Source organism: Sylvia atricapilla, chromosome 18 (genome assembly GCF_009819655.1).
Source record: "Sylvia atricapilla isolate bSylAtr1 chromosome 18, bSylAtr1.pri, whole genome shotgun sequence".
In the NCBI taxonomy this organism is placed as follows: domain Eukaryota; kingdom Metazoa; phylum Chordata; class Aves; order Passeriformes; family Sylviidae; genus Sylvia; species Sylvia atricapilla.
Window position 1 is genome coordinate 6,391,985 of NC_089157.1, and position 27,119 is coordinate 6,419,103.

Genomic DNA, 27,119 nt, shown 5'->3' on the forward strand with positions numbered 1-27,119 from the left:
TTCTGCCTCAATGACAAGGGCATTACTGCTATTTCATATTTTAAATGTGTCTGTTATTTTACAAAATAAAACCTTGGCAGGCCCTCTCCTGTTTGTCAGAAGTAGAGCTCTCTGCCCTGCCCCTGAAGCTTGAGCCAGGGTAATTGTCTTGCTGGATGCCTGGCTGGATCCTCAAGCAGAAGGGAAAGTGCCATTAGTGTCGAGGAGGTGACTGTCACCTTTTCTAATATGCCCAGGCTTCACTGCCCCATGGCCTGTGACAGCCTCTTTTAAACCCAAATCTTCCATGCACTTCAGACTGTGCATGAAAAACACAGTCAAAATGCAGTTATATTTGAACAAATAGAGATGACTGAATACACTTGTGCCTAGTCATTAAAAACATTATTTGCAGTGCACTGATAATTTTGCTAGAGTTGCATCAGAAGAGAACCGATGGACTTTTTCATGCCAGTGCTTGTTTCAATGAGTCATCACACACTTTCCCACATGAACATGCTGTTCGGTATTTATAAGCCATGGAGAGTCGTGTGTTCAGCACTAAGTGGCACAGAGTCAGGCAGAAGAGATCCCTAAGGACTGTATCTGCTTTCTCACAGCCATATTGGCTTCAGCTGGGCTAAAATGATTTCAGCTAGGTAGAATTTTCCCTGAAATGTTTACTAGGAGAGGGAAATACAGATTAATACAGTGAGGGATATTGATATGAGACTGGAGGAAAATATCACTTCAGAAAAAGTGGAAAATAGGGATGAATGAAATAAGAAAAAGCAGTACTTATTCCTGCCTGTATTCCCATGGGAAGACAGATATTCCATGAAAGAAGACTACACAATAAAGATTTGGTTGCTAACTTTTTCCCATGGACAGGTCTGTCCTTTCCCCACAACTTGATAAGGGTTTCTTGTTCTGGAGCTAAAGTTCTGGAGCTGGTGGGTTGGTGTTAATACCAGACTGCAGCACTTCAAAATCTTGCTTATATTTGCTGCAAATATGTCCAAAGTGCTCAAAATCACTAAGCTCTCTTGCCAGTAACAAACTTCCTTTCATAAACCCAGTCCAGCCTTTCCTGGATCCTCAGCATCATTCCTATCTACAGCCCACAATCTGTTTCTCTTGATCTGCTGGTGCCTTAGGATGATTTCCAAACTCAAGAATTCTCCTCTCTACAAATTAGATTTCATTAGATTTCACGTTCATTTACATACAGGCCTTGACTCTGACAATTTACGTAGGAAATGATGGAAATCCTTTTATCCCTAGGTTGGTAAGAGATGTGTGGGGTTGGCTTTCACAGCAAAATCTGTATAAGCTCTCTTTATAATAATGTTTATTATAGGGGATATATGGTTTATTGATTGGAGGAAGGTACATTTGATTTTAAAGATCATATCATGCTAATCCAGAAAATATCCAGATTAGATTTGCAGAGTAAGGAATGGAGAGATTCTCAGTTTCTCTGCTTACCACACAACGTCAAGACCAAATTTTTATGTGGAATTTTGTGCATCTAAAAAGTTACTTTTTTCCCCAATGTTAAGCAAACACTGGGTGATAGCTCATGTAGTATAACTGTTTTGAAAGAAAACTAACTTATCCCCTCAAATGGCACACTTAACGAGGAACAATAAAGCAGTTTTCTTTTGAGATATCCACAAAGTTTCTGACTAAAGCCTGCTTGAAAAAACCCTTCTTTCAGCTTGCTCATGGTAGATTCTTTGGGCTGCAATAACAGAATAAAATAAGCATTTAAAATCTCCTTTAAAATTCCTTGGGGTCCACTTTACTTCACTGTAGCCATTAATATCTAATAATACAAATTCCCCTTTTAATGCTCTTTGCCTGTGGAAATTTCATGCAGCAGGAGAGACAGAACTTAATTTTGTTCCCTTTTTTTTTTTTTTTTTTAAATACCAGCAAAACCAAAACCCCTTTATTTATGTGATGAACTGTCCTGACTCTGAGCCAGTGCTCCATTTATCATTCCCTCCACGCTGCTCTGGAGCACAGGGGGCCTGGGCATTTTGTCAGCACCGTGCTGAGTATTGACTTCAGGAGAGGAGCCCTAAAGCAGAAGCTGAAAAACTCCAGCTGCTAAAGGCACACTAGAAATCCTTGCAGTGTAAGAGGTAAAATTAGTTTTCAGCAATGATGCTATAATCCATCATGCAAGACAACTGCAAAATTACTTTCAATAACACTTTCATGTTCCCAATTTACTTTCAAAATTCCCAGTCAATACTTGTTACTACGGTAAGTAAACCAATGCCCTGTGGAATATTGTATGCATTGTGTCTTCCAGGGGTTTAATTTTAATGGATAAACATAGTGAAAATAGTGGTTAAAAATTAAAGCAAATCTGTCATCCTCTACTTTTCCAGCCTGTGTTTTGTGTGTTCATCTTCATGCAAAATTTCACTTAGTAAACACAAATTAGGTGTGATTGGAATTTTGTTTCCCTTGTAAGGAGACAAAACAAGCAATGGGAGGTTGTGGGATGCTGACAGCTCCAGAGAGGAGTTCCCACTGTAAATGCAGCACACAAATGAAATATTTGGTATTGGGAGGGTGTGGCCCCATGTGAGAATATCTGGCTGGTTCCCAGAGAGAAGCTGGGAATATGGAATTTGTGGGTGAAAGAGCTGGAAAAGGCACATACAACCTTAACAATAATTCCCTGTTTCCAGGATGCTGCAGCAGCACTGGTAGGCTCTTGCAGAACAAGATTTCTTGCTGTGTTTTTGCAAGGAATCAGGACAAGCAGTTTTAAGAATGGGACTGATCCCCTTCTTCTGTGCAGAGAAGGCGACATTTGATACTGATAGAACAATCTGGCAAAAACATCCTGAGGAGAACCCTCTGTTTTCTTCTTTTCCATAGGTATTGTAGAGAACTGAGTTTTATTATCATAGAAGCCTCTTACTTGGACCAAAGATGTAACAAGATTTGTTAACTGTCAGGTAAAGTCAGAGGAACATCAGTGGAGTGAAACATGTATGTTGCAGGAGAGGACAAGGAACTATTTGTGTCACCAATTTGCTGTGTGTACTTTCTGAAAGTGAAATTCTGGTATTGTTGAACTTATAAACTTCATAGCAGCTTAGAATATTTGACAAAGGAAACGAGGTTTTCAGGAGAAAAGGTTTAATTTGTTATACATATTTTTCATTATTTTCTCTAAAATACCTTAATTAAGCTTCAGTTTTCCACAAGGTCAGTATATGAACATGGAATTTTTGAGGATCATCAGTTAGAGGCTTTTAAAATGTGAACAAATATAAAAGCTATGTTAATGACCTCTTTCTGTATCTGATAAATGCAGCAATAGCTGAATAATAATGTTGTAACTTCTTTGTACAAAAAGAAAACACTGATGAATACTAAATCCAGTTAATGGTGTAGAATGTATCAGATCTGATACAATCCAGGCTGCTCCACATGTCCCTTTTACTGCTAAGAGGAGGCAGTTTCTCCTGAGCATTTTGTGTCAATACAGTATATGCATGAGCCAAATATAATTTCATTAATCTGTTGTTGCACCTTCAGACATAAAAAAGACTCTGAAGTTCACAATTCATTTGATAAAGTGATGACCTAACAAGCTTTTACACATTCCTGAGTTTACCGTGCAGAGTTGCTGGCAATGCAAAACTGGAGTTTCTGCCCACAGTGAAATGCCTCTTGTTTCAGGATCACTAAATTTGTTATTTGATTCTGAAAGAACACAGCTGTTACCAGAGGAAATGAAAAGAAACTTACTCTTATACGTTATTCTTGTTATGGTGTCTCTGTTAAGCATACGATTTAGAAATGCATTTGATGATTCAGATACCTACAGAAGAGAAAATGCACAACGTCAGAATCTTCTCACAAACATTTCCTTGCCAGAACTGCAGCTCTTCCATTTGTGCACACACATGTCACTCTCTGATACTCCTCCAATTGGGTTCTGCCTTTTTTTTTTTCATTGTGGAGGAAGGAAATAATTATTGACTTGTTTATCTAATGAAGCTTAATAGAAAGTTGGTAAATAAATAAACCACAAGGATGGGCAAACAGGGTGAACAGAAATTAATGCCTGAATAAAAGTGTGAGCACAGGTTTCTTCTCCAACAGCTTTGATGAAATTTGGAGGCGGTTGATGTATTAGGTAGGATTTTCATTAGTATTCTATTATTTTTTTTATTGATAAATACATTTACTTGCAGTAGGCTATTTTAATTAAAATTAAAGCTCTCTTCTTCTGGTTTATGTCTGGGTAACATATGAGGTAACACCTCGTGTTCAGGTGGAACCTTCCATGTGTCAGATTCTGCCCCCCTGTTGCCTCTTTTCTGTTGCTCAGCAGACGTGAGCAGAGCCTGGTCCATCCTCTGACACCTCCCTGCAGGTATTTCTAAATATTGATAACATTCCCTCTGTCTTCTCTTTTATTTTCCCCGTTTTCATGAATGCAGGTCAGATTCCTGGCTCATAATACAATACATTTTGGATGAAACAAAAAGCCCAAATATCTTTCTTAAATATTAGATCTGTGTAAAAAATTCTCTTTTATATCTAATTATTCAGTATGATCTGTGAAATGTACACTTTTAATTCTTCGGTTAATGCTTGGTTAGGACCTTTATGAAATGGGATTAGAGTTTTAAGGGGAACTAACAGATACCCCATACCTAAGGTGTGATGAGGTGAACTTCAGCATTACTCAGAAATACACACTTCTTTAGACTGATGAAACAGAAATACATAATGTGAGAATAGTAACAAAATTTGGAGGGGAGAAATACATTTTCTATATTAAATAAAAGAAAAGGTTTGTCCAGTGTAATTAAAGAGGTTTGGGAAAACCATGAAGTCTTAGTTCAGTGTTAGATCACTATAAATTATAGACTTAACCATGTACCTTGAATGCAACAGGATGGAGACAAAATATTCACGCCTTTGTAATTCTGTGAAATGGAAGATATTAGAAGTTCTACTTTTAACGTTCTTTCAGTTTTGATAGCTTTAAGATGTTTTAAATAACGCTGAGAAAAACTGATCCTGCTGGCTTTGACACATCAGCATGACATGCCCTTTTTCCCAGGGCCCCAATCTACTAGAAGAGAATTGGATGAATAACATTTTGTGAAGAAACACTAAATCTGCAAAGCTGGTAACTTCTGCCATAGCCCTTAAAGTGTTATGAGTGATGTTTATGATGTCAGGGTTTTTCCCCCACCTCGCTTAGCCCTTCTAAATTCCCTTGTATTATAAAAGCTTTGGAGCAGAGATGGTGTGCTCAGTTCAGGATGAAGTTGTCTCTGGATTCCAGATCAGAGCCTCTGAGCATTGCTGTAGCACAATGAAGAATCTAACTCTTATATTTACAGTTCAGGGAAAAGTTTGCTGTCTATCTATTAGGAATCTGTAGTATAGAATACTTACTTTCATAAATATGGAAACTACCACCAACCCATTAGGGCTCTTAGCAGCTTCTGTGACATTTGCATACAGCTCATGGTTATAGTGGATCAGCTGAACCTAGAAAAGGGTGAAGAGAAGGATTATAGTTAACAAGTGGCAAATCATCCCCATACAGTTTGCAAATACTCCCCACACACTGCTTGGTTTGTATTGGGATCCCAGCTCTGCTCTGGGTGCTTCAGAGCAAGGTAATTTTTCAAGCGTCTGCAGCATGTGTAACTTTAATAATTTCAGTCACCATCTGGCTCCAACTGGTACAGCGTGTTTTCCTTGAATTTCCTTGAATTGCCAGCCAGTGAATTCAGCCACATCCAGTTACAGATTGCACTGCAGCGGTTGACATGACTTCCCTGTTCCAGCAGCACTTGCCCTGGGCACAAAGTTCTCTGTGCTCTGCAGCCTCAAGCCAAGCACAGAGGAATCAGGGGTTGAAATATTTGAGGAAACATATGGGGATATTAGTTTGGAACTGTTAAAACCATCACTCACAGGACTCAAAATACTGATCTTCACTGGCCCCTGATTCTGAAAACCTGCTTACAGAGGTTCCTACAGTGAAGCACTTACTGTGTTATTGTTAACCAGGTTCTCCTTAGCTCCTGCAGCTTTCCTTCTGCTTTTTAGTTTTATGATGTGCTGGAAGTTTTAAATTGCAAAGGCACAGTTCCCTTATCTTACTGCCTATGTAAATGTCTTACCCAGAACCTTGATATTTGATTTGTCTGGGATCACCAGACACTGTTACCATTTACACTGCAATTTATAGCTTCTTTTTTTCTTTTAAAAAACGATGAACAAATTTAATGAATTCCCATGACAGTTAAATGCTTCTGAACAGATGAAAAGCTAGTCAGCTTTATTTAGCTTAAAGATCTTCCTTAGTTTTCAGATTTCAATTAGAAAAGGAAAGGTTTTGTTCTGGCATTGTCAGAATTGCAGCAGCCTGATGTTCACATTTGAAAATCAAGTCTGTCTTTCATGTACTAATACTTCTAAAGGCTGTCCAGAGAAATTTCTGGACTTATACACTGTGAACAAAATCAGTATTAACTTGGTTTATATCTGGTAATTTTTGTAACTGTACAAATGTTCCAAGACTAAGATTGTCAGTAAAGAAATGTCATTATAATGTGCTGTACAAGTCATAACAAGGGGAAAAAACAACCCCTAAACCTCACTGAAACACTGTTTAATGCCTGTATTGGTCAAATTGTCTTTTGGATGAATGTGAGGTTTGGTTATTCAGTACTGAAACAAAATTGTGAGTTTTTTTTGCAGGAAAGATGTTTCTACAGATCTGCAGTACACAATCAAGTTACACAGACTGAACCTCACTTTGCCCAAAGACGTAAGACCACCAAAGCCATGTGCTGATCTGAATTACAGCAGTATCCCAAGTTATGTGTAACTTACACCATTATTATCTCAGTCCAAGATAAGGTAAGAAATAAATGACATGTTCAAACAGTTCTATTTCCCACATTCTACCCTGATTGCAAAATGTGGGGTTTTTTTTAAGTAAATCTTACAAGCTTATATAAAAGTCCCTCAAGCATTATCCTCTCAGCACTCCTCAAATCCCTTTGTGAGCCTGCTTTAGTGCATTGGTAAGTTCATTTTTGGGGCGTAGTTTTGCTATTTACAGCCAGAAGTTCACAGACCAAAAAAAATAAGGTGAGGGTCAAAAGTACTGCTATGATGTGTTAATTTCAATTACTTTTGTCCTGTCTCAATTGGAAACTATATAAAAAATGTCAAAGGCGCCACCTTTGGAATCCTCTACCAAATTCTGACAGCCAGAAAGCAGGACAAGTGAAAGTCTCATGAAGAATTAATGAGGGCATTTACTCTACAGCACACAGAGATTATAATGCTCATTAGTCATCACTGTGATACTACTGAACTTTGATAACATCACTGTTCTGGGGACTGGGCACTCACTGAAAATTTTAGGCTTAGTCACATATTTGTCTTTTTATGTACAACTCTTTATCCTGGCAGCCAAAGTAACTTGTGAATTATCAAGGAAATAAATGATGAAATCTGCTTTAGACTAGACCCCCTTCTATACAAAGTCCCAGAATAACAATGAATTAGATAAACTTATTTTATATAACAAACCAAAATGCTGAGTGCAGGAATGGGTAAAAGCAAGAGCCAAATTCTCTTTCCACTTATGGGAACCCTGAATCAACATCAAACTCTTGTTTTGACTGATGGCACTTACTGAAATAAAACCCTTCAAGTATATAAAACCACATGCAGCATATTTGTCCCAAACAAAGCTCTCAGTACCTAATGAAGAGAGACTTTTATTTTCTTCTCAAACCTGTCACTTTTTCTTGTGTTGGAGTTGTATCCTTCTTCTCTGCACCCAAATTAATTTTAAAATTAAGTTGGTTTCCATGGTAGCATGGTTAAATTATTAGGTTTATATTTCTTTAGAGAAAGGGTTGACCATCTAAGGAGACATCGTTTTCAAAGTTTCTCACATGCAACAGGCTAATTTAGAAAGATTCAAATGAACAAGTGTCTTAAACACAGAATACAACAGGATAAAAAAATATAAGTCCCTATTAAATTTCCTCTGAAAGTAATTTCTTTAAGTTGCCTGAAATTCCCGTAAGCATTTTGTCTGTACAAAATATTACTTGAGTCTTCCATGAAAGTGAAGCCACATAAATAAAATTGCTCATATATGAAAATCTCACTTTTCAAATGATGCTACTGTATTAAAAGCACATCACAACAAGAGCAGACTGACAATGCTGAAAGCAACCTTTGAGTTTCGTTTGAGTTTCAGGGCTCAAAAGCAATACAGAATCTTGTTCTAACCTATTGATTTTCTTTGGTAGATCGCCCTTTAAGATTAATTTGCCACGGAACTACTGATATCTCTTTGTTTTCCTCCAGCTACAGAAGTTCTATTTTGCAGGAAAAAGAGAGAATTAAGATTAATTACTCTCTTTTAGCTGAAGAAAAACCAGAATGTGGCCTTGTTCCATCACCCAAGAATGTGCATTCGACCAGAAGCAGAATCAGAAACAGAGCTTTTTAGCCTCTCAAGCATGTTCTGCTGCAGCCAAACAGGGAGCAATAGGAAAATGTGGGAATCTAGAATTTTGCAGTACTTCACGCACATTTTTCCACAGACCTTTTAGGAATAATAGAATACCCTTTATTCTCACTTGAAGAGTTCTAAACATTTTTGAGACCATAAATATGTTTTATTTGCAAATGACAAGGGAGGTAAAGCATGAAGTAAATGGCAGCAGGGAACAGCTCATCTGTAACCATAATATTTATATTATGCTGCTCTGCCTGAGAAACTGTTGGGGTCTCAACCTATCTCAACCTCATTGAGAGCAAGCACAGCAGGGAACAAAAGTACATGAAATTGCTCAAGAAGACAGATAAATGTTTGTTTTGATTCAGAGTTCCTGTAAGAAATGTCTAAGATATCATTAAGAAAAATAATTCTGCATTTTTGTTTATCCAAAATTTAATAAAAACAGCAAAAGAAATGTAATTTCTGCACTGTGGCTGCCCAGAGAGGAAAATAATTTTACTGAGTTAAAAGCTATTAATGACAACAGTTATTCCACTGTTAAAATATAATTACTCTAACAGGTCTTGTAAAATCCTTTGGAAAGAGCAGCAATGTTGCATCACTCAAGAGTTATTTATGGCATTAATTTTGTGGGTATGAACAGGTATGAGACCAGTGCCATTTGTGTGACTGACAAAACTGTTTTTAAAGTTGTCCTAAACTAAATTAAATGTACCCCATGCTTTGTGAAAGGCATAGCACCAGCTGTGAGAACACTGACCACCTCCTCAGAACCTGTGGTACTGATTTGCTTTGTTTTCCTAGACCAATCCCTGCCAGTGATGCAGGTGAATTCCCTTACCTTTGAAGAACAAATCTATCTTTTTCAGGGTACTCAACCATTAAATGTTTGTGTTTGACAAGGTGGTTTTACCCACATCCTGATTAATTAATCCAGTTTTACCTGTTATTCTTTATATATAAGCCCACAGCAATGTGATGCTCTTGCTTGTTAATAAATTGGTAACATGAATGGTACATGATCACCTGTACTTCCAGCAGTTTATTTTTCATTTTAGCAAACTACTGCAGTTTTAAGATTAAAATCTGTTAAAAATATTAATTTTGCTATATTAAATGAAGGAGAAATGCAAAAAAAACAGCTGCTTGAAATAATTTTTTATCTCTGACTCTTTGATGTTCTTTTTATTAAAACTGAGGTTATTTAGGCTGTTGCTGACAAATGTGGTTTGTGCTTTGCTTTGTATTTTTACTCATTTTGACAGTTACTTTGTGATTTAAAAGAAATGTATATAAACAACTGGTTTAATAGAAAGGCTTGTCATCCACATTTATAGCTAGATGCCAGCAATTGTATTCTAGATAAATAAACAATATTAGAATTCTTTTTTACTTAAAAGATTAAGACTAAGAACACATGGAGGGGGACTCATTTTTTTCTGAGTAGACAGCTGTGTAGAGAAATGCAATAATCGTGCAGTGAAGTGGAAATGCAGTTAACTACTCTTGGCTGCAAAATCTACCTTATTAGAAATAATGGCATGCTTGGAATTAGCACTGAAGCTACAAATGGTGTCTAACCATTTCGTTAGAGCAGTTGGTAACAAGAACTAACTTGCAATAAAGGGTGTTCAACAGTGAGCCTTACCCACTGTTCCTCAGTAACATGTCAACAAGGGCCCTTACCTTCAGCATATATTATGGCTCCTAAAAATGAATACATAATATATATATATATATATATATAAAAGGCTCTGCCATAACCTGCTTTAGGGTTGAAGTAGTTATCTCTAGTTATTTCTAGATGCCATTTGGGCTGCTGACCTGGTATCTTACACTGATGAGGTTCTAACATAACCTTATTCCTTGTTTATATGCAACCACTGCAGATAGAAAATAGATACTAAAAAAAAAAGACCTGAGTGAAATGTAGACAATTAAGCTTTCCTCCTTAATATTTATATATACTCGGATTTCTTTCCTAAATCTTACTTTGATTAATTTGCAAGTAGAAAAGACTAGTTTAGGTAATAGTTAAAACTTGATGTTTCTCTCAAGCATCCCCAGGAATACAGTAAAATGAATAAATTACTGTCTGAAGAGACCGGATTGGCTGTGCATATCTCAGAATTTGCTCTCAGGACTTTCACCTTTGTGCCAACAACAAAAAAAAAAATTAAGTAAATAGTCAAAAAAAGTAGGAGTGAGAGGCAATGGATTTCTGGCATCCAAATGCTACTGGAACTGTTGCAACTGTCACAACCATTTGTATTCTCTTCCACATGGGAGAAAAGGCAAGGAGAGAAAAATCCAAATTGACCCCCAGAGGTACAGTGGGGGATGCTGGTTGCAAAGTGACTTGGGGAAGGTTTTTGACAGGGGAGAAATTGTGGAGCCAATTGCTCCAAACATGGGTATTTTTGGCTGACCTGCCGCTCAACCACTCTCGTCACTCATTGTTGAGCAGATGAGCAAGAACTGTGTAAACATAAATAAATGACACTTCTCTGCAATTTGCTTTGTGTGAGGATCAAATTGAAGTTTGAGGCTCAAATGCCTGATGTTGATTATGTCTTGGCTGATGCAGAATTTCACTGTGAGCTGTAATTTGGCACTGACCCAATCCATCATCTACAAAAGTTTTATCTTAAGAGAGAATAGGGGTAATGTAGGAAAAAACCCCACTATTAGATGAGTCTATAATCATTTCTGGATTCGTGCAGGATTTTTTGACTAAACACTGCATTTAAGCTGTTTTCTCATTTTAAATACAACAGATGCTCAGACACCATAATGATGAACTCAGTATAAATGCTCCATTTGGTAGATTCAGTTACATGATGGTGCTCTGCATTTCTGCTAGAATTCAGTGTTTAGCAGAACAATACAGTTATTTAGCAATGAACCCAGAAACCATCAGAAAATGGTTCCTGTATGTCAAGAATGTTGGGAAGTGGTGATTGATGCTATTTCTGTTCACTGCATTGCCCTGAGACATTGAATACAAAGGATGCCAGAGCAGGTCACTGACAGAGGAATTAGCAGTTCAAGTCTTCTCCAAAATCCACCAGAACTCTCAGTCCATCTTGCCAAAGAACCATCTGTAGTTCCATTTCTGTTCAGGGGCTGGGCATGATGGACAAATCAGACAGAGATACATTCCAGACTGATGAATAGAAGCATGAGCAAGAAAAAGTTGAGAGAATTTGGTCCAGTGAAAATTAAGATTTTGCCCCTTTTGTCCTCATTTCATCATGTAGTAAGGAAAAATAATCTACCCAATGTTAACTAAGAAGTAAAGGTTGGTATTAGGGTTCCAAACCAGAGGCAGAAATAAGGCAATCATCAGTTTTACCTGCTCTCTTGAGCATTCAAATGCATTGTAAATTCAGAATGTTATTTTTCTACTTGTGCCAAAAATGAAGCATGGGATTTTATATTCTTGAAATGCCAGAAATACGTGTATATGAGGAAATCACGGAATAAAACTGAGGATGTATTTTAAGAAGTGGTTGGTACTGTCCACCGGAGAAGACGTGGTAGCCAGGTGGAAGCTGGTCTCTTCTCCCAGGTAACTAGCAACAGGATGAGAGAAAATTACCTTAAGGTGTGCCAGGGGAGGTTTACATTGGTTTTAGAAAAAATTCTCCCCTCAAAGGGCTGTCAAGCCCTGGAAGGGCCTGCCCAGGGCAGTGGTGGAGTTACCATCCCACAAGGATGTGCGGATGTGGCACTTGGGGATGAGGTTTAGTGGTGGCCTTGCCAAGTTAGAGGGTAACAGTTGAACTTGTTAAAATTAAAAGGTCTTTTCCAACAGTTCTATGATTCTTTTTTTTTTTTTCTCCAAATCTCCTTCCCCTTTAGTGACTGAGTTGCTCACCTATGACTTCAAAAATTATGTTCAAGTCCTACTCTGCCTTTGAGCAGATCTCCCTCCCATCTCTGCCCAGCTTGTCACCTCCAACATGGGAATAGTTGCATTTTCCTCCAGTATCAATATTGTGAGAGGCTCAGAGTAACATTATTGGTATTTGGGAAAGCATCTCAATAATGACTGCCATGTTATTGAGTTCAATCTGTGCCATTGATCCATGACAATGACAATTTGTGACACGTCACCCATAAAGGGCACAAAAAGAGCAGAATCTAAATAGTTCTGGCAGAAGACTGTGGGATTTCCACTTCATTTCCAGCACCTCAAAATATGGTAACAGGAAAACTTTTAAAGCCTGATATAAGAGGAAAAAAACTGAAATGGATATAATTGCTGGTTAAGTTGCTGTTTGAATGTAAGTTGAGATCTCAAACACAGAAGAGTTTGAGAAAGTCCAGCTTGAATCAAAATAGCCAAAAGCATTTCTGGGAAGATGCTTTATTGAATTGTCAGAAGCCCTTTAGGACATTAATGCTGCATTAGATGAGATGATAAATAAGAGTCAGATTTTTCTGACTCTAATTATTATCCCAGAAATTATTCTGGGAAATTTGACACCTGTCAGAGTTGCAGAGTCAAAGATTCAGAGGAGGTTGGCAGAGATCTGCCCTGCAGGCAGAAGATGAGTGGATTTTTTTTCATTTTTGTTTAAGAATATCCTGCAAGCTTGTTTTAAAGCTAAGGGAAGTGCAAGTGCCTTATGCTTTTCATATGAATTGCATAAGAGACAGTTTCATGCTTGTAATTTAATTGGCAAATTTGAAGTTGAGAAATAGCAAGCACAAAAAAAACCAAGAGGACAGGGATTATCTAAGAATGTGAGATAGTACAGCTTAAGGCAGACAAATATAAAATTATCTTGTTTCTGAATGACTTGAGTGGCATTAAACCCAGTAGGGAAGATAAGTGACACTTTGGAGCCAGAACTAAGCCAGTTATCTTTCCCAAGTAAGCCCTTTAGCTTCCTCTGAAGGCTTTGGTGAAAGAAGCAGGGTGTTGGCAAACACTGCTGAACAAATGCAGGACATGGACATGATAGTGGTGGAAAGGGCAGAAGTAAAGCCATTTAAAGTACATTTGCATTTTTTTTATCAGCTGACTTACTACATCAGACAACTGAAGTCAAAGCATCTTTCCCTATTAGACAACACAGTCTGTATTCATTTGCAGGTTAGTTTATACAGCTGAAATGCTGGAAATACTGGAATGCAAATACGTGAAATGCCAAAGAGATATTTTGCCTTAATGAAAGAAGATCAGGGAATGTGCCATGCTCTAAAATGTCGAGTTCCTGAAGAACAAACCTTTGGTTTGTGGGACTTTCTGCAATTAGAAAAGATTACTTTGGGAAGTGATTCAAATAGAAGTCTCTGAAATTTGTTTTGTCCGTGTAGTAAACTCTATTCTGCTGGCAGAAAGCCTGGCCTCAGTGGCTGTAAAAGCAGCTCTTTACTCTGGCTGGCAAAGGGCCTGGCGTTCAGAATGTTCCTGACTGCCACGCAAACACCACCCACTGGGAGAGCTACAGACTCCTGAAATACTGAGTGGGGATGTTGTGGCTTCAGCAAGGGGATAATGTCTGAGCAGGGTGTGAAAGGAACAACCCACTCCCATCTCCTCGTGGAGAACTGTGGCCTTTGGTGATGACACCTCAAGGTGGCGAGCAGTCAAAGGTTAGGCTCAGGCGTCTTTTCCAGCCTTAAATAACTGCTCAGTGGTCAGGGAGGAGGGCAGGCAGAGAGCAGTAGTGATAGCTGCCCCTCTCCCATCCCAACAGCAGCCACCTCCCCTGCCAGGACACTCTGGGGAGGATGGATGGTTCAAAGAGTGGATGATGCTCCTGCTGTCCCCAGTTTGGGTGCTCCCAGTGTGACTGGAGTGCTGGGCTGTGGTAAATAGTCTGGTTCCCTTTGAATTGATGCCAATCCCATACAAGCATGCCAATATTTGACTGTTTGTGTACGGTAATGGAAATGTGTTGTTCTTTTTCAGGTGTACAAAGAATGATGGCTTTACACAAGCAATGTCTCCTGTGAGCTTTCTCTTAGTCTTTCCCCCACGCAAGTGCTATTCACCAGTTCTCCCAGCTGTACTTTCTCCAGTTGGTCCTAGTGCTGTGCCTGACACCTCTTCCTTTATTTAATCTCTTTGCTATCTACCATATCCTCTGGTATGGCTTTTGCACACCAAAAAAACCAACAAAACCCTTCTTCTTAGTGTGCAGATGAAATGGAGCTGAAAATTACAGCAGAAAAAGAATCCAGCCCTTTAAACTGTAAGGCTAAGAATTCTTAAGCCAAAGTAGACACCTAACTGAAGGTAATATTGACTCTTTCTATAACTTTATTACTTTGTCAGTCTTACATCATTAAGCATGTATTTAATTTCATTATCTTGCAGTATTGTTGTTGAGGTGAGATAGACTGGCTTGTGGTGTCTGTAGGCAAAGCTGTTTTACTATAAATGCAGGAGTTACGTGGGGTCATTGGTTGGAGACAGAAAGGCCAGGATTCACAAAGGCTCATCAACAAACAGCGTGTTTTATTGTTCAGATCCCTCTCCTATTGATTGGAATTTCCCAGGCCTGAACAGCTGATTGGCCGGGGTGTTGGCCCCGCCCAGCCCCTTGGCGAATGAGATGTCTGCATTCTGGATTGAACATGATTGGCTGAGGCCATGGGTTGAGTCCAAACCCATCCTGTCATTGCTCACCCAGGGACTTGTTGTTCTTCCCTAGAAGGAGCCACGCCAGCCCAATTGGGTGTGTGTTATGGCTGGATTTGTCTTGTCCAGCTGCAGACCAGCTGTGCTGTGACATGCAGGTAGTGCTGTCATTAGCTTTTGAGTTATGGAGCAACATTACCTTGCTAAAACACCTGATCATTTGTCAATGATGTGAAAACCTGAGAACTCAAATGTGAGAAATTCAAATAGGAATGTAGGTGTTATTTTCTTTCATTGACATTTTGACAATATCAATTTGCTAGGCTGTTGTGAGGAAATGATTCCATATGAAACTGTTAGTGGGGGACTGCATATCACTAAAAAGAGTCATAATAAAAATGTATTTCTGATTTTAATGAGCTTAATATATATGCAATGTAAATACTTAGCTTAATAATTAATTTAAATATATTCGATTGATTTTTACTGTGTAACAAATTATGTGTTGTTTCTCCAGCCTTTGCAAAGCCCATTATCTCAAGTTTAAAGGGAGACACATAGAAAGAAGGCAAAGAAAAAAAATCTAGTTCTTCCTAGTTTTAAGAAAATATTGTAGAACTGTGAGCCCAGTATAAATTCAGAATTCTGTCTCCAGAGTTCTCTGATCTCCTCAAGAAGTCCCTGAATCCTATTAAAAATTGCTGGTTTCTCAGCAAACTGCATGAAGAATTTTTCCTGGCAGAAAGGTTTTAATAATTAACATTAGTCAATACTGAAGTTCGGAAGGCTATTTGATCTTGCTCAGAAACTGACACTTTCCAGAAGGGGAAAAAAATGCAATCTCTCTAGTAAATCACTTTGTGCAGAACTGGGTGTCAAGCAGAAGAAATTTTCTGCAGAAGAAAAGAGGGCAACTCACCAGGGAAATAAGTTTGCTGAAAACAATTGTGAGTTTGAACATCAAGGTTGAGATTTTTAGGACATTTCCTGAAAAAAAATCTGTAAGACTCTCAAGATGAGATGTAAAAGTGCAGTTGTTAGTACTTCAGGGCATTACATCTCTCAGCCACATTATATAAAGTTGCTGTTGGCTCTGGTGCTCAAGTCCAAATTTCAGTTTGTCTACTTTCCCCCTGTAATTCCAACTAAACTCAGCTGTTTTATTAAGTCAGTCTATATTTCTGTGCAGAAATGAGGATGCCCACCTTCATTTAATAGACTGAAATTTTGCTCCCATCGCCATTGTCAGCTCTGGACAGTGTCAGCAGCTGAAAAGATTAAATCAAAGCCATGCCCATTGCTGTCTGTACCCAGCAGGGTTGGATTCCCTTTGAGCCCTGCTCTTTTCCAGCCTTTCCAGCCTGTGCCACCCAAGCCATGGCATTTTCCTTGTGCATGTTCAGACCCAAATATTCCCATTAGGATGAAGACCAAACCTCTCTCCTCTCCTTTTCTGACCCATTTCTTCCTGTCACTTAAAATCTGTCATTCCTCCAACGCCATCCCACTGTTCCATCCCCCACAGTGAATTCCCTAGAGAGGCAAAATGGTCCTTAAATACTCCCTGGTTTCCTGTCTCAGTGGGGTTTAGGGGTTGGTGACTACAAGTCATTGACCAGGCCACTGCTTTTCCAAGTAGTTGTCACAGTGGGAAAGGGCAGTGATGCTGCTCTGCCACCTCCATCACTCTGGGGACATCACAGGTGGCTATTGCAAGTGCTTCTGGCAGCACAGAAGGATCAATTCAGGTGCTCTGGCAGGTTTCAATATCTCACCTTTTCTTTGTACAGCTAAACCGTGTCTTTGCATTCTGAATTTTATCTCTGTTGTTGCATATTTAGAAGCCACAAATTTCAGGAAAAAAACAAAGCAAAACAAAACAAAACAAAACAAAAAAACCAAAACCCCACAAAAAAACCAAACAAACCCACAAAACAAAACAACAACAACAACAACAAAAGATCCCAAATGTTGCATTACCTGTGTTATAAAAATATTATTTTATCATACAAGGAGGGCAGCATTAATGTACAACCTAAGTGTACAGTGATGCTGCAATTCAGCAGAATTGATGTTGTGGCTGAGAAAAAACCACAGCCTTCTGAATTTCTTTGACTTGTTTGATTCAGCCTGTTTGATCTCTCTCTGTGGCAGATCAGATGAGACAGCAGAGAGGGAGACAAAAAAAAAGACTGTCAGGGCAAGCAAACTAAGAGATGCATAACCAGCTTTTCTGCACTCACTTCCCAACTTTGGAGCACTAAACTTCTGCATTCTGTAAATTTTTAGCTGAGTTTATTCTGTGCTATTTGAAGCACCACGAAGTACATGCATTGTTCTGGAAAAAAAATACAAAAACACAAGAGCTGCTTTTAACTCAGAAGATAGCTGGGAGAACAGGCACAGGCTTAATCTGCTCATACTTTGAGCAGGGAGGTGAAAGTACTATATTTATACTCTTGATAAATGATCTGATGTTCTTTTTATATTTTCTAATTTTTAAGTTAGGAGCACTAGAACAGAAATTTTTTTTTGCATCTTTCATGTTTATACCGTACTTTACAAGTGAAGTACTGAAAATTCAGTAATAGAGGAACACACTGGAGTTGGGCATCTGGCAGCTGTCACAAATCCTGGTCTCAGGAATCTCATGGGTGGGACAGGCACAGATTACTCTGAGGTGCTGAGGTAATTGGGGCAGTTTGCTCATAGATCTATGCAGTTTTATATGCTCATCCTATTTACACTGTTATTGGCCGACCAAAGGCCTCGTTAATAAGCAATTTAATTTAAAATTGCTTATTAAAATAATTAAAATAGCTCTAATTGGACAAGGTAATTGCTACTGCTTGAAAAGACACAGATAAAACCCTACAGTCCCTGGGGCTGAGGTTGGATTACAGGTTGCTGTTGCAGTTCAATGAGAAAATGTTCCCAGAGTGATGCCGTGAAACTGCTCCAGTGCCAGTGACTTCTGCAGGATCTGCTTGTACCTTCCAGGAACTGTCTCTCAACAAAGTGCCTATGACCATGCAGGTCTATCTGTATTAGAAAAAACAAGGTCTAATCTCAGCCCAGGCAAGACACCAGAGCAAAGAAAAGCAGGAATGGGATGGTGCTGCCATGGCAAACTCCTCAGCAGGCAGGGGAACCAGCAGCTGGGGTTCTGCCAGCTCCCCAAACTCCCATTTCCTTCTGCTTCCTCTGCTGCTAATGGCAAATGGGGAGAAGAGTAAAACTGCCAGCAGCAATAAAGGGGAAAAGAAATCAGTGCCTAAACCTATCTAAAGCAGGAGCAGCTCACATTGCTTCAAAACAGGAGGAGGAGGAGAATTTTTCATGAATCAAAAACACCAAAGACAGCTTCTTAATAAAAAAAGGAAAATATTTTCACCTAACCAACTATTAAACAGTGGATTATTCATTCAAACCAGCTCAGGATTCACCTGCTGCTGGTTTTATCTCATGTTTATATATGTATGCACACAGACACAGTTTTCAGCTCTAGCTATGCTCATCATTTGAGAAAATTTGGCCCAAAACCTTGAAGGCTGATGCATCACAGCAAGGCACAGACTTCAGATTACAAAGGCTGTGCTGTTTTTTTTCCCAAGTTGCTGGCCATAGTTTTACTGCCTGTAGCTGGAGGTGTTCACCCAGCCATATGTGACTCTTTTACATATAGTGTCACTACTGTCAATGAGATTTCCAATAGAAATTAAATTACAAGGGAAGCAATGCTGTTGTTATCACAGTGCAGTTTGCTCTGCAGAAACTGGTGCAAGTCCATTTCCTCACAGACAGTAGGTGTAAGAAAGGTGTACAGGTAAAATGTGCTTGTTAAGGATTGGTTTATTCGCTTCATTAACAGGAGTTTGATAAAGAGTTGTTCAGTTACATGTCTCCTGAATAGAATCAAAGTGTGAAGACTGCTAAAATAATTAAATGGTTCAATAAATCTGAGGCTATATATCCAAAGAAAAATTACTGTGTATTTAGAGACATTTTAAGAGGTATTCACCCTATCAGCATTCATTGAACTTTGAAGGAACATCTTGTAAATTATTTTCCACTGCTTCTTTGATTTTTAACATTGTCAAATGCTTATGGCCCTGCAGTCCAAGAGTGCTTTGAGATCTACTTAGCTTGGGATATTTATTATACTACAGTCTATCTGGCATTGTTTTTATCTACTCTTTTTCTATATTTACAAGTTTGGGAATTAAAAAAGGAGCTGGTGAGAGGCAGGTCCAGGTATAGATGATAGAAGGCTTTTTGGGTGGCACGATATTGTGTATATACAACAGGAGGTTCATGACTGTTCTTTGATGCAGCTAGATGTTGCAATTTGCAGAGTGCACTGTCTTGGGCAGATGAACTTTCACTGGAGCAGCAACAGTGCAAGTTATGCCTGCTTAAGGTGCCGACCAAGGATATAAATGGAACAGAATAATAAGAAAATTCAAGAATGAATTTTGAGAAACTAGGTGGTAAAATTTCTTTGCAAACACCACAAGCTCTCATGTCCTGGTTTTCACCCTGCCATGCTTGTTGTCCTGACTGCAACTGACTCACCCTCTGTCATTTGTAAATCTGGCACAATAATTATCCTCTGCTACTGGCTGTGAAGCCAAAAGCCTTCCAAGGGCTGTTATTAGTGTCTGCTGTGTCCAGTCATCAGCAGTTCCAAAGTTCCAAGGAGACCATGACATGACAGGTTCCAGCACTGGACATCTCTGAATTAGGATTTTGGTACAGGCATAGCTTGAAGCAAAACAATGAACTAAAAGGAGACAGATGGTCCCTTCCAGCTCCTCACTGCACTTTTATTTTCCTCTTCAAAAACATGAAAGAACAGATTTTCAGCTGATATAGGATGATATAGCTCAATAATTCTGTTGATTTTCTAGAATTTTCCTTTTTTTTATTTTATTTTGAACAGTGTACACCTTTAGATTTAATAGCAGTCATTCACTTTTAGTTATAAGCTGCCACTCTCAGAGCACAAAATAAGGAATACTATCTAGCAGTACACAGATAAAATTGATCTACACCAAGCTGCCCAAAGATTGTTTGATGATCACAACCAAAATATTAATGAGTTTAGAAGACCTTTTGAAAGATGGATGACGTAAAAAGACCTGATGTGATATTCTTTGCTAGGAAAAAAACGCCTGTTTCTTAAAAATGCTCTTTTCATCTTAATATTTTGATAATTTCTACAGTATTAGCAATTTCTAGATACTTTACTGTTTGGTAATACCTTGTGTACAGAAAATAAGAAAAATTAAGTCCATGTAGAATCTTACAGTGGAGTTTGCATTTTAAATTTAAATGGATTTAAGTATTTTAAATCCTAGAGATTGCATCTTTTTTTTTTTTTTTCTTGTATTGTGACCCCCATAGTTTTTGCGCTTCTGAGAGTAACAGCAAACTTACATCCCAAATTACATCTGTCGTCATCCCCATGGTTTCACTGATTTCCAGAGGTTTTTGATGTATGAAGATTGGTGGGGATAAACCCTCAATACGCTGCCTGACAGCTCAAAATTCTAACAAAAGATTTCCAACTTTCTTTGAAGTATTCATCTTCAGTAATGACTATATCTAAAAAATAGTGAGGTATTTTCAAATAGGCCACGGGGAAGAGGCTTATGGAACTTTTTTTTTTTTTTTCCCCCTGCCATTTTTCCTTTCATCATTTTCCTGGATTTTTGAAAGAAAATCCTATGAGAGTAGAATAGACTGACATTCATTAGAATCTGGAAGAATAAGGGTGGGGTTTTTTTTCTTTCTAATTAACTGCCCCAGGGAATGGCTCTACCAGTCAGGAGGAAGAACAGTTCCTCTATTGTGCCTTTTGTGACTTAGGAACAGTAGATGGGGAGGCTCTAAGCTATAAATCAAACAGTGAAAATCCTCTTAACTGAATGCACCCTTGGGCTTCACAAAGAATGAGGCCTTGCACTAATCATAAGCAGAACTAGTTGGGATTTTTTTTGCTGAAACAGGGTTTTGCTAGAAAATGCTTATGTGTCAAAACCAAAATACCTTGTGGAGGGCATTTGATTTCAAAGAGATTTTTTTCTGAAAGACAAGCAGACACTATCAGAGACCTCCCTGATTTCCTGCCAGTTTGTCTTATGATTCATCCAAGAGCCTGCAGACCAGATGCCTTCAGGAGCTGGCTGATTTTCCTGTGATGCCCCTCCCCAGGGAAGGGATGAGTGTGAATAAAATTATGTTTGTGGGTACAGACAGACTCTAAAAGGGACAACCTGAGTATGAAGAGCATGGGGGCTTTAAACGCTCCCAGAGTACTCTGCCTTGCACTAGAATTCCTGGGGTTGGGCTGTGATTTGCAGCCTTGGATGCACATGGAAATATTCCTGCCTGATGCCTCTTTGATGGCACTAATTGTGCCCAGATCAGGAAGGGGCAGGGCTGGGTTGTACCACTGAAACCACAGCAGCATCACCCTCCCAGGCTCAGCCATGAACCACCTCACAGGAAATATCCCACTGCCTCCACTGCTCTGGCAATAAAAATGGAACAAAACGTGCAAAGATTTAAAATAACAGAAGCAGTCTTGGTGTAGTAATTTGTGTTCTGAGTAAAACTGGCTCCACAGGTCAGTGCCACAATAACCTTCAGAACAGCCCATGAGCTTCAAAACCACAATACCCAGAACTGGGATAAGAGATCTGTCTGGCCTTTGGATTATTAGTTTTTGTCTTTAAAGTACAGGCACGTCCTGCTAAAGAAATGTGTGGTAAAGAGGGTTTCCCATTCTGCCCATGGTGGATTGTTCTGCAAATGTGTTATGTATGTTATGTATTTTTAATGATGTTTTTATTGGTAGCATATTTTTGTGATATTTTATTGACTCTTCCCTGCTTTTCAATGTGAAGAGAGCAAGCAATGAACACTAACTTGTCTTCTAAAGCACTTGACAGTGGGACACTTAGTACTAGTAAGAAGTCTTTTATCCTTTCCTGAATCAGAAGTCCTTATTTTAGGTAAGTGTGCTATATTTATCATTTATGTACACTACCAATAGCTTTTTTGTTCTCTCAAAAAATAAAATAAGAAAAGTTTGCTTCTTCTGGACAATCTTAGCAGAACCCCAATTTGAAAGCCACGCTCCTCTAATGCTTTATTTAATGAATTTTAGTGCAGTGAAAGTGCTGCATTGAGAATTTGGTGGATTGGAGCAGGAAGAAGCTGGGTCTGCACAACCTGACCAGGATATTTCAGTTTTCAGGGAGGCAGAAGAGCAGTAGGTAATGAGGTGGCTGAGGTGTCCTGCAGACATGGATGGTGTCAGATTAATCCCTGTGCCAGCGTGGGAAGTGATGGGACCATTCTCCCATGCTCACTGTGGACATGGAATTCCAAGCATCAGGCTGAGCTGGAGGTGCTGGATGGGACTGATAGCTCAGGCCTTGATCACTCTGTGCTTTGATTGTCAGAGAAAATGGGAAGGAAATTGCTAAAATGTGAGAAGAGCAAAGATTTATGTAAGAGAATAAACCAAATATATACTGTTCACATTGAACATGCCTTGTAAAAGATATTTTAAAAAATCAGTTTTCTTTATTTATAAGAATTTGGGATTTGAGAAAATGTGACAGCTGCTTCTGGCCAGTCCTACACTGAAGGTTAAGCAGATGAAGGCTGTGTAGCCATCTGATTCTGTTATGAGCAGAATTTCCAGGGACTATATGGCACTGGCATGTTCATACCTAGATAAGAAAAAGTAAATAAAATTCGAGATGATGGAAAGAGATGGACAGTAATGGACTTGCCTTTTCTAGCTAAAATCCAGAACTCTCTTTGCCTTTGATAGAACTTTCAGAGTAATAACTTGTATATGGTGCTTTTCTAATGCTTTGACTATGACAAATCATCAGTGACAAAATGTTTTCATGGCAGGTAGATAAAAAAACCCCAACCAAAGCATTGAAAAGTAGCTGAACATAATTAATGAATTCCTACTGAATTTTGAACCACCAAGTCTTGACAGGTGCATGCTGTGACATCCAGTTAGTTTATACAAAGATAAGGATGCAGACAGATAAATGTGAGATATTAAAAGATAAACAGAAAGAAAATTGACTTAAATTAAATGTGATTTAACCTTGTCAAATTTGAGTGCTCAGAGTGTTAGCACTGATGCCATTGTGGCTGCTACCACTTGCATGTTATTTTAAAAGTAGTTATGCCTGAGAAACTGTTCTAATTTTAATAATTTTAGAAAGACATGCTTCTAGAATGATAAAAAAAACCTGATTTTTGCTTCCCTTTATTGCTTGTAAAACATCCAAATCCATTATCTATCACAATTTTGTCTACAGAAAACAAAATGTAAAATTATTTCCTTCTCAGTCTTTACTGAAATTACAGAGATGGCTAAAATGACATACCTAAAGTTTAAAGTATTTTTACTTTCTGGGAGGCAGTGCATGCCAGGAAAGTTCTACAGTGATGGAGGAAGGTCAAGTCAGTATTCTAAATGAAAACTGTAACTCTGCCACCTCCCAGCAATCCCTGAAAATGTAATAAAAAGGCCACTAGAAATGACATTATTCAGTTGGCTTTTTGCTAAGGTATTAAAATGTGCCATAAGAAACTGTTAGACATAAAGTAAGAGATAAAGACCTATCAAAAGAGTCACTGAAGCTACAGAAATAATCTGAAGGTCAGGGAGCTGTGTATTAGGAAACAGGGATTATTCCCAGGGAGGACAGAGAGGTGAGAGCTGGGACTCCTCCTGGCCTCACTCAGTCCCAGATGGATGTGGTGCCCTCACTCCCCATCCCCAAGGCACAGTGACCAGCACATCCATTTGGGATGAGGAAAACCTGCTGTGGCAGCCTCCTGTGCCTGTCCTGGCTATGGGAATGAGCCAGGAATTCCCATCTCCCATGAGAGGACTCTGCCAGCAAGTTCAGACAGTTTGGAATTAGGGTCATGTTCATTGTCTGAAGCTCTTCCATTTTTATGGAGTAAAATAAAAATCACTAAAGATGAGTTTCCAAACTGACTCCCCACTGTCTGGGTGAAAGGGCTGGGCTTGCTCTCAGAATTATTTGGGTTTGCTTCCACTTAAGCATTTACTGAGACAAACTTGTGTGGGGTGTGAGTGCTCAGCATCAAATGGGCTCAGGAGCTTCACTGGATCCTCAGAGTTGTGGCCCATCTGTCATCAACCCTGGACTCTCCTATTTATTATCTGATCCCCAGCACCCCTCCTCCAGCTCAGGGGTACTATCACTGAGGACAGACTGGGATAACAAGGATTTTTGCTGTCCACACTTAGTACAGAAATACCAAATCATAGTTTTACCCCAGACCAGTCTGTTACCTCCAGGAGGGTTTTGCCCAAGGTAAGGTTTACAGTAACTGCTCACTGTTTTTTATTGTTTTGCTAAATTATAATAATAAAAATGCCTATAATTGTTTTTTATTTCTTTTGTGGTTGTCCATAGTAGCTGCAAGAATTTTTGTACAGCTTGTTAGTAGATTGCTCCTTTCTTTGGAATATCACATTAAATATATTTGGGGAAAAGGTTAAAACTTACAAAAAGTGTAATAGAAAAGTGATTACTAAGTGACATTAAACAAAACTCATTTCAAAATGCACATAGTTTTTTTTTTTTTTTTGCCTGCAGAGGTAAATTGATCTCTAATTAAAGAAGAGTCATCCTGTAGCAAATGAAGTCACCCCAAGCAAATGATAGTAATTTGGAATGAGGCAAAGTTGACACTGGAGGTTCAGAGTGCTGAATGTTTTTATGTCCCAGTGGTTTAAAAAACCAAATCCTACAGCTGCTACTCTAAGCAGAAAAGCTCCACCTTATTGCTTTATGATGCTGGCTTTTTAAATTGAGGCACCAGAGGGATTTCGATTACAGTCAGTGACAGACTGTGCTCTCAGTACATTAACACTCACTTCTCTCTCTCCCCAAAAAAGAGAACAGTTGGTAATCAACAAGTAAACATGTGCAAAAATATATTTATTACTAAAGGAATCTGCTGCACTTGGTAGCTAAGAAATTCAATATTTATTATTCCATGCAGATATTTTGCTTTGTCACATGCTACATTAATGAGTTGACATTGTCATAAAGCCTGGAATTTGTTTGGACAGCTCCTGCAATTCTACTAATTGATGGAGAGTTAATAAGATTCAGAAAAGTAGTTTCCAACAAAGGCCAGTTTTCTGTCAAGAAATGCACACATATGTGTAGCTAATGTAACAAAACACCTCTAAAAATCTGCCCGTAGAGTTTCTTGAAATTCAGCATAAAGCAGACATAATCTATGGGGCTTGCATCCCAAAATCCTCAGAAAGCAGGAGACAGAACGAAAAAATGCTTGCCCCCAGAAATGGAGCTCGTTGTATCTAGCACCTGGAATTTGCTGTGTAGGATCCAGGAATAATCATGTGCTTTAGTGAAACAGGGAGAAATCCAGGGAATGTGGGTGAATTCAGGCATCAGTGAGCAAAGAGAGAAACATTTCTGGTTCTTGCTAGAACTGATTTGGGAGTGAATGTCCTGTGGCACATCAGTGGGAATGACAAAGAGAATGTCAGTGTGGTAGCAGCTCATCCCCAAATTCAACAGCCTGGCATTCAGTGCTTGAGGAGAAACTCCCTTAAATACCATACACAAAATTTTCAAATATTTAAAGATGCTTTCTAGCAATCAGCTACTGATCTACAGAAATCATGGTGGCTTCTGTATTATTTTGTTGTCTGAAATTAATGTATTCAATTATTCCAAAAAGACTTTGTACAATTTTAGCACGACTAAATAATCAAAATGAAGATGTAATAAAAGACTGCTGTAAAGGTTCTTCATTTGATGGGAGCTGTAACTTTTCACCTCCAGTGACCATGCAAATACCTTAGTATTCCAAGAAAATTAAAGCCTAAAGCAAAGATCAAAATCATACTCAGGTACCTGAAATTCAGTCTCGTATTTTAGAAGGGGTTAAACACTTGTTCTGAACATCATTCAATCTCCAGATGGTTTCTAATGATTGTTTGGGATTATAAAATTAAATGACTGTTCCTTTCAATTATATGTTATTGTCAGTCTTTCTGCTAAAAGAGATAAATACATAATTCTGCCCCTGAATATTTTTCTTAGTTTGTATCCATTAAGAGCTACAGCTGCATCAGGTCCAGTCCTCATTCCTGTTGTGGCAATAACTGAATTTTTGGGATTTAACCACCAAAAGAAACACCCTTTTACAACCTACTACAAATAAACCTGTTTGACTTTCCCTGTTTTCCCTGAACTATCATAAAATGCACACTTAGGCCTGCAATATACACTGTAACTTCTTCCCTTGGAAAAAAAAAGTCAAAAGCCTTATTTGTATTTCCACTGCTAGTCAAGTTTTAGAAAAGTGAAAAAAAAAGCAGAAACAGTATTTATGATAGGAGAAGCTGATTATACATGAAGTAAAATTCATTATTGCTTTTATGAAGCCTGGTCATCATATAACTTGATTTGTGTAAGTAAGGGTTTTTCCTAAGGGAGGGATAAAGCAGTCTATTTCTAGAATCTAATTTTCCTTTAAAAATGGAAGCATGGTTAAAGTGTCACTAAATGTAAACCCGTGACTGTGGGAGTACCCTGGTGCTGCCTGGCAATGTGGCCATTCCTATAAAAATGAGTTGTACTTGCTGTGTATTTTTTTTTCTATTTATATATTTATGATCAATGATTTATAGTTGCTACACATTTGATTGATTTTAGAATTTCTCCTGGCTACTGAGGTTTGGGGTTTTTTTATTTAACAAGTGTATAATACCCATGGCCTGAAGATGACTGTGTAGCCAAAAACTTACAGGAACATAAATTAAGAGTCAACTACTCCAACAAAGTTAGGGATGAATCTACTTTTGAAGGTCAGTAAGGATTAAGATGTATTTTTAGCACTTAGTCAGTGCAGGAAGTTTACTGCCTT

At 38.5% G+C, this 27,119-nt stretch overlaps 1 protein-coding gene across 2 annotated transcripts in view; it reads right to left on the reverse strand.

Moving 5' to 3' along the window:
* CA10 (carbonic anhydrase 10) overlaps positions 1-27,119 on the reverse strand; it is a 175,495-nt gene that overhangs the window by 6,029 nt on the left and 142,347 nt on the right. For both annotated transcript variants that reach the window (XM_066332146.1, XM_066332147.1), the window contains 2 exons: positions 5,428-5,523; positions 3,760-3,832 (listed from right to left, as the gene is read on the reverse strand). In XM_066332146.1, the coding sequence (XP_066188243.1) occupies positions 3,760-3,832; positions 5,428-5,523 (169 nt within the window). The remainder of the gene's footprint in view (positions 1-3,759; positions 3,833-5,427; positions 5,524-27,119) is intronic.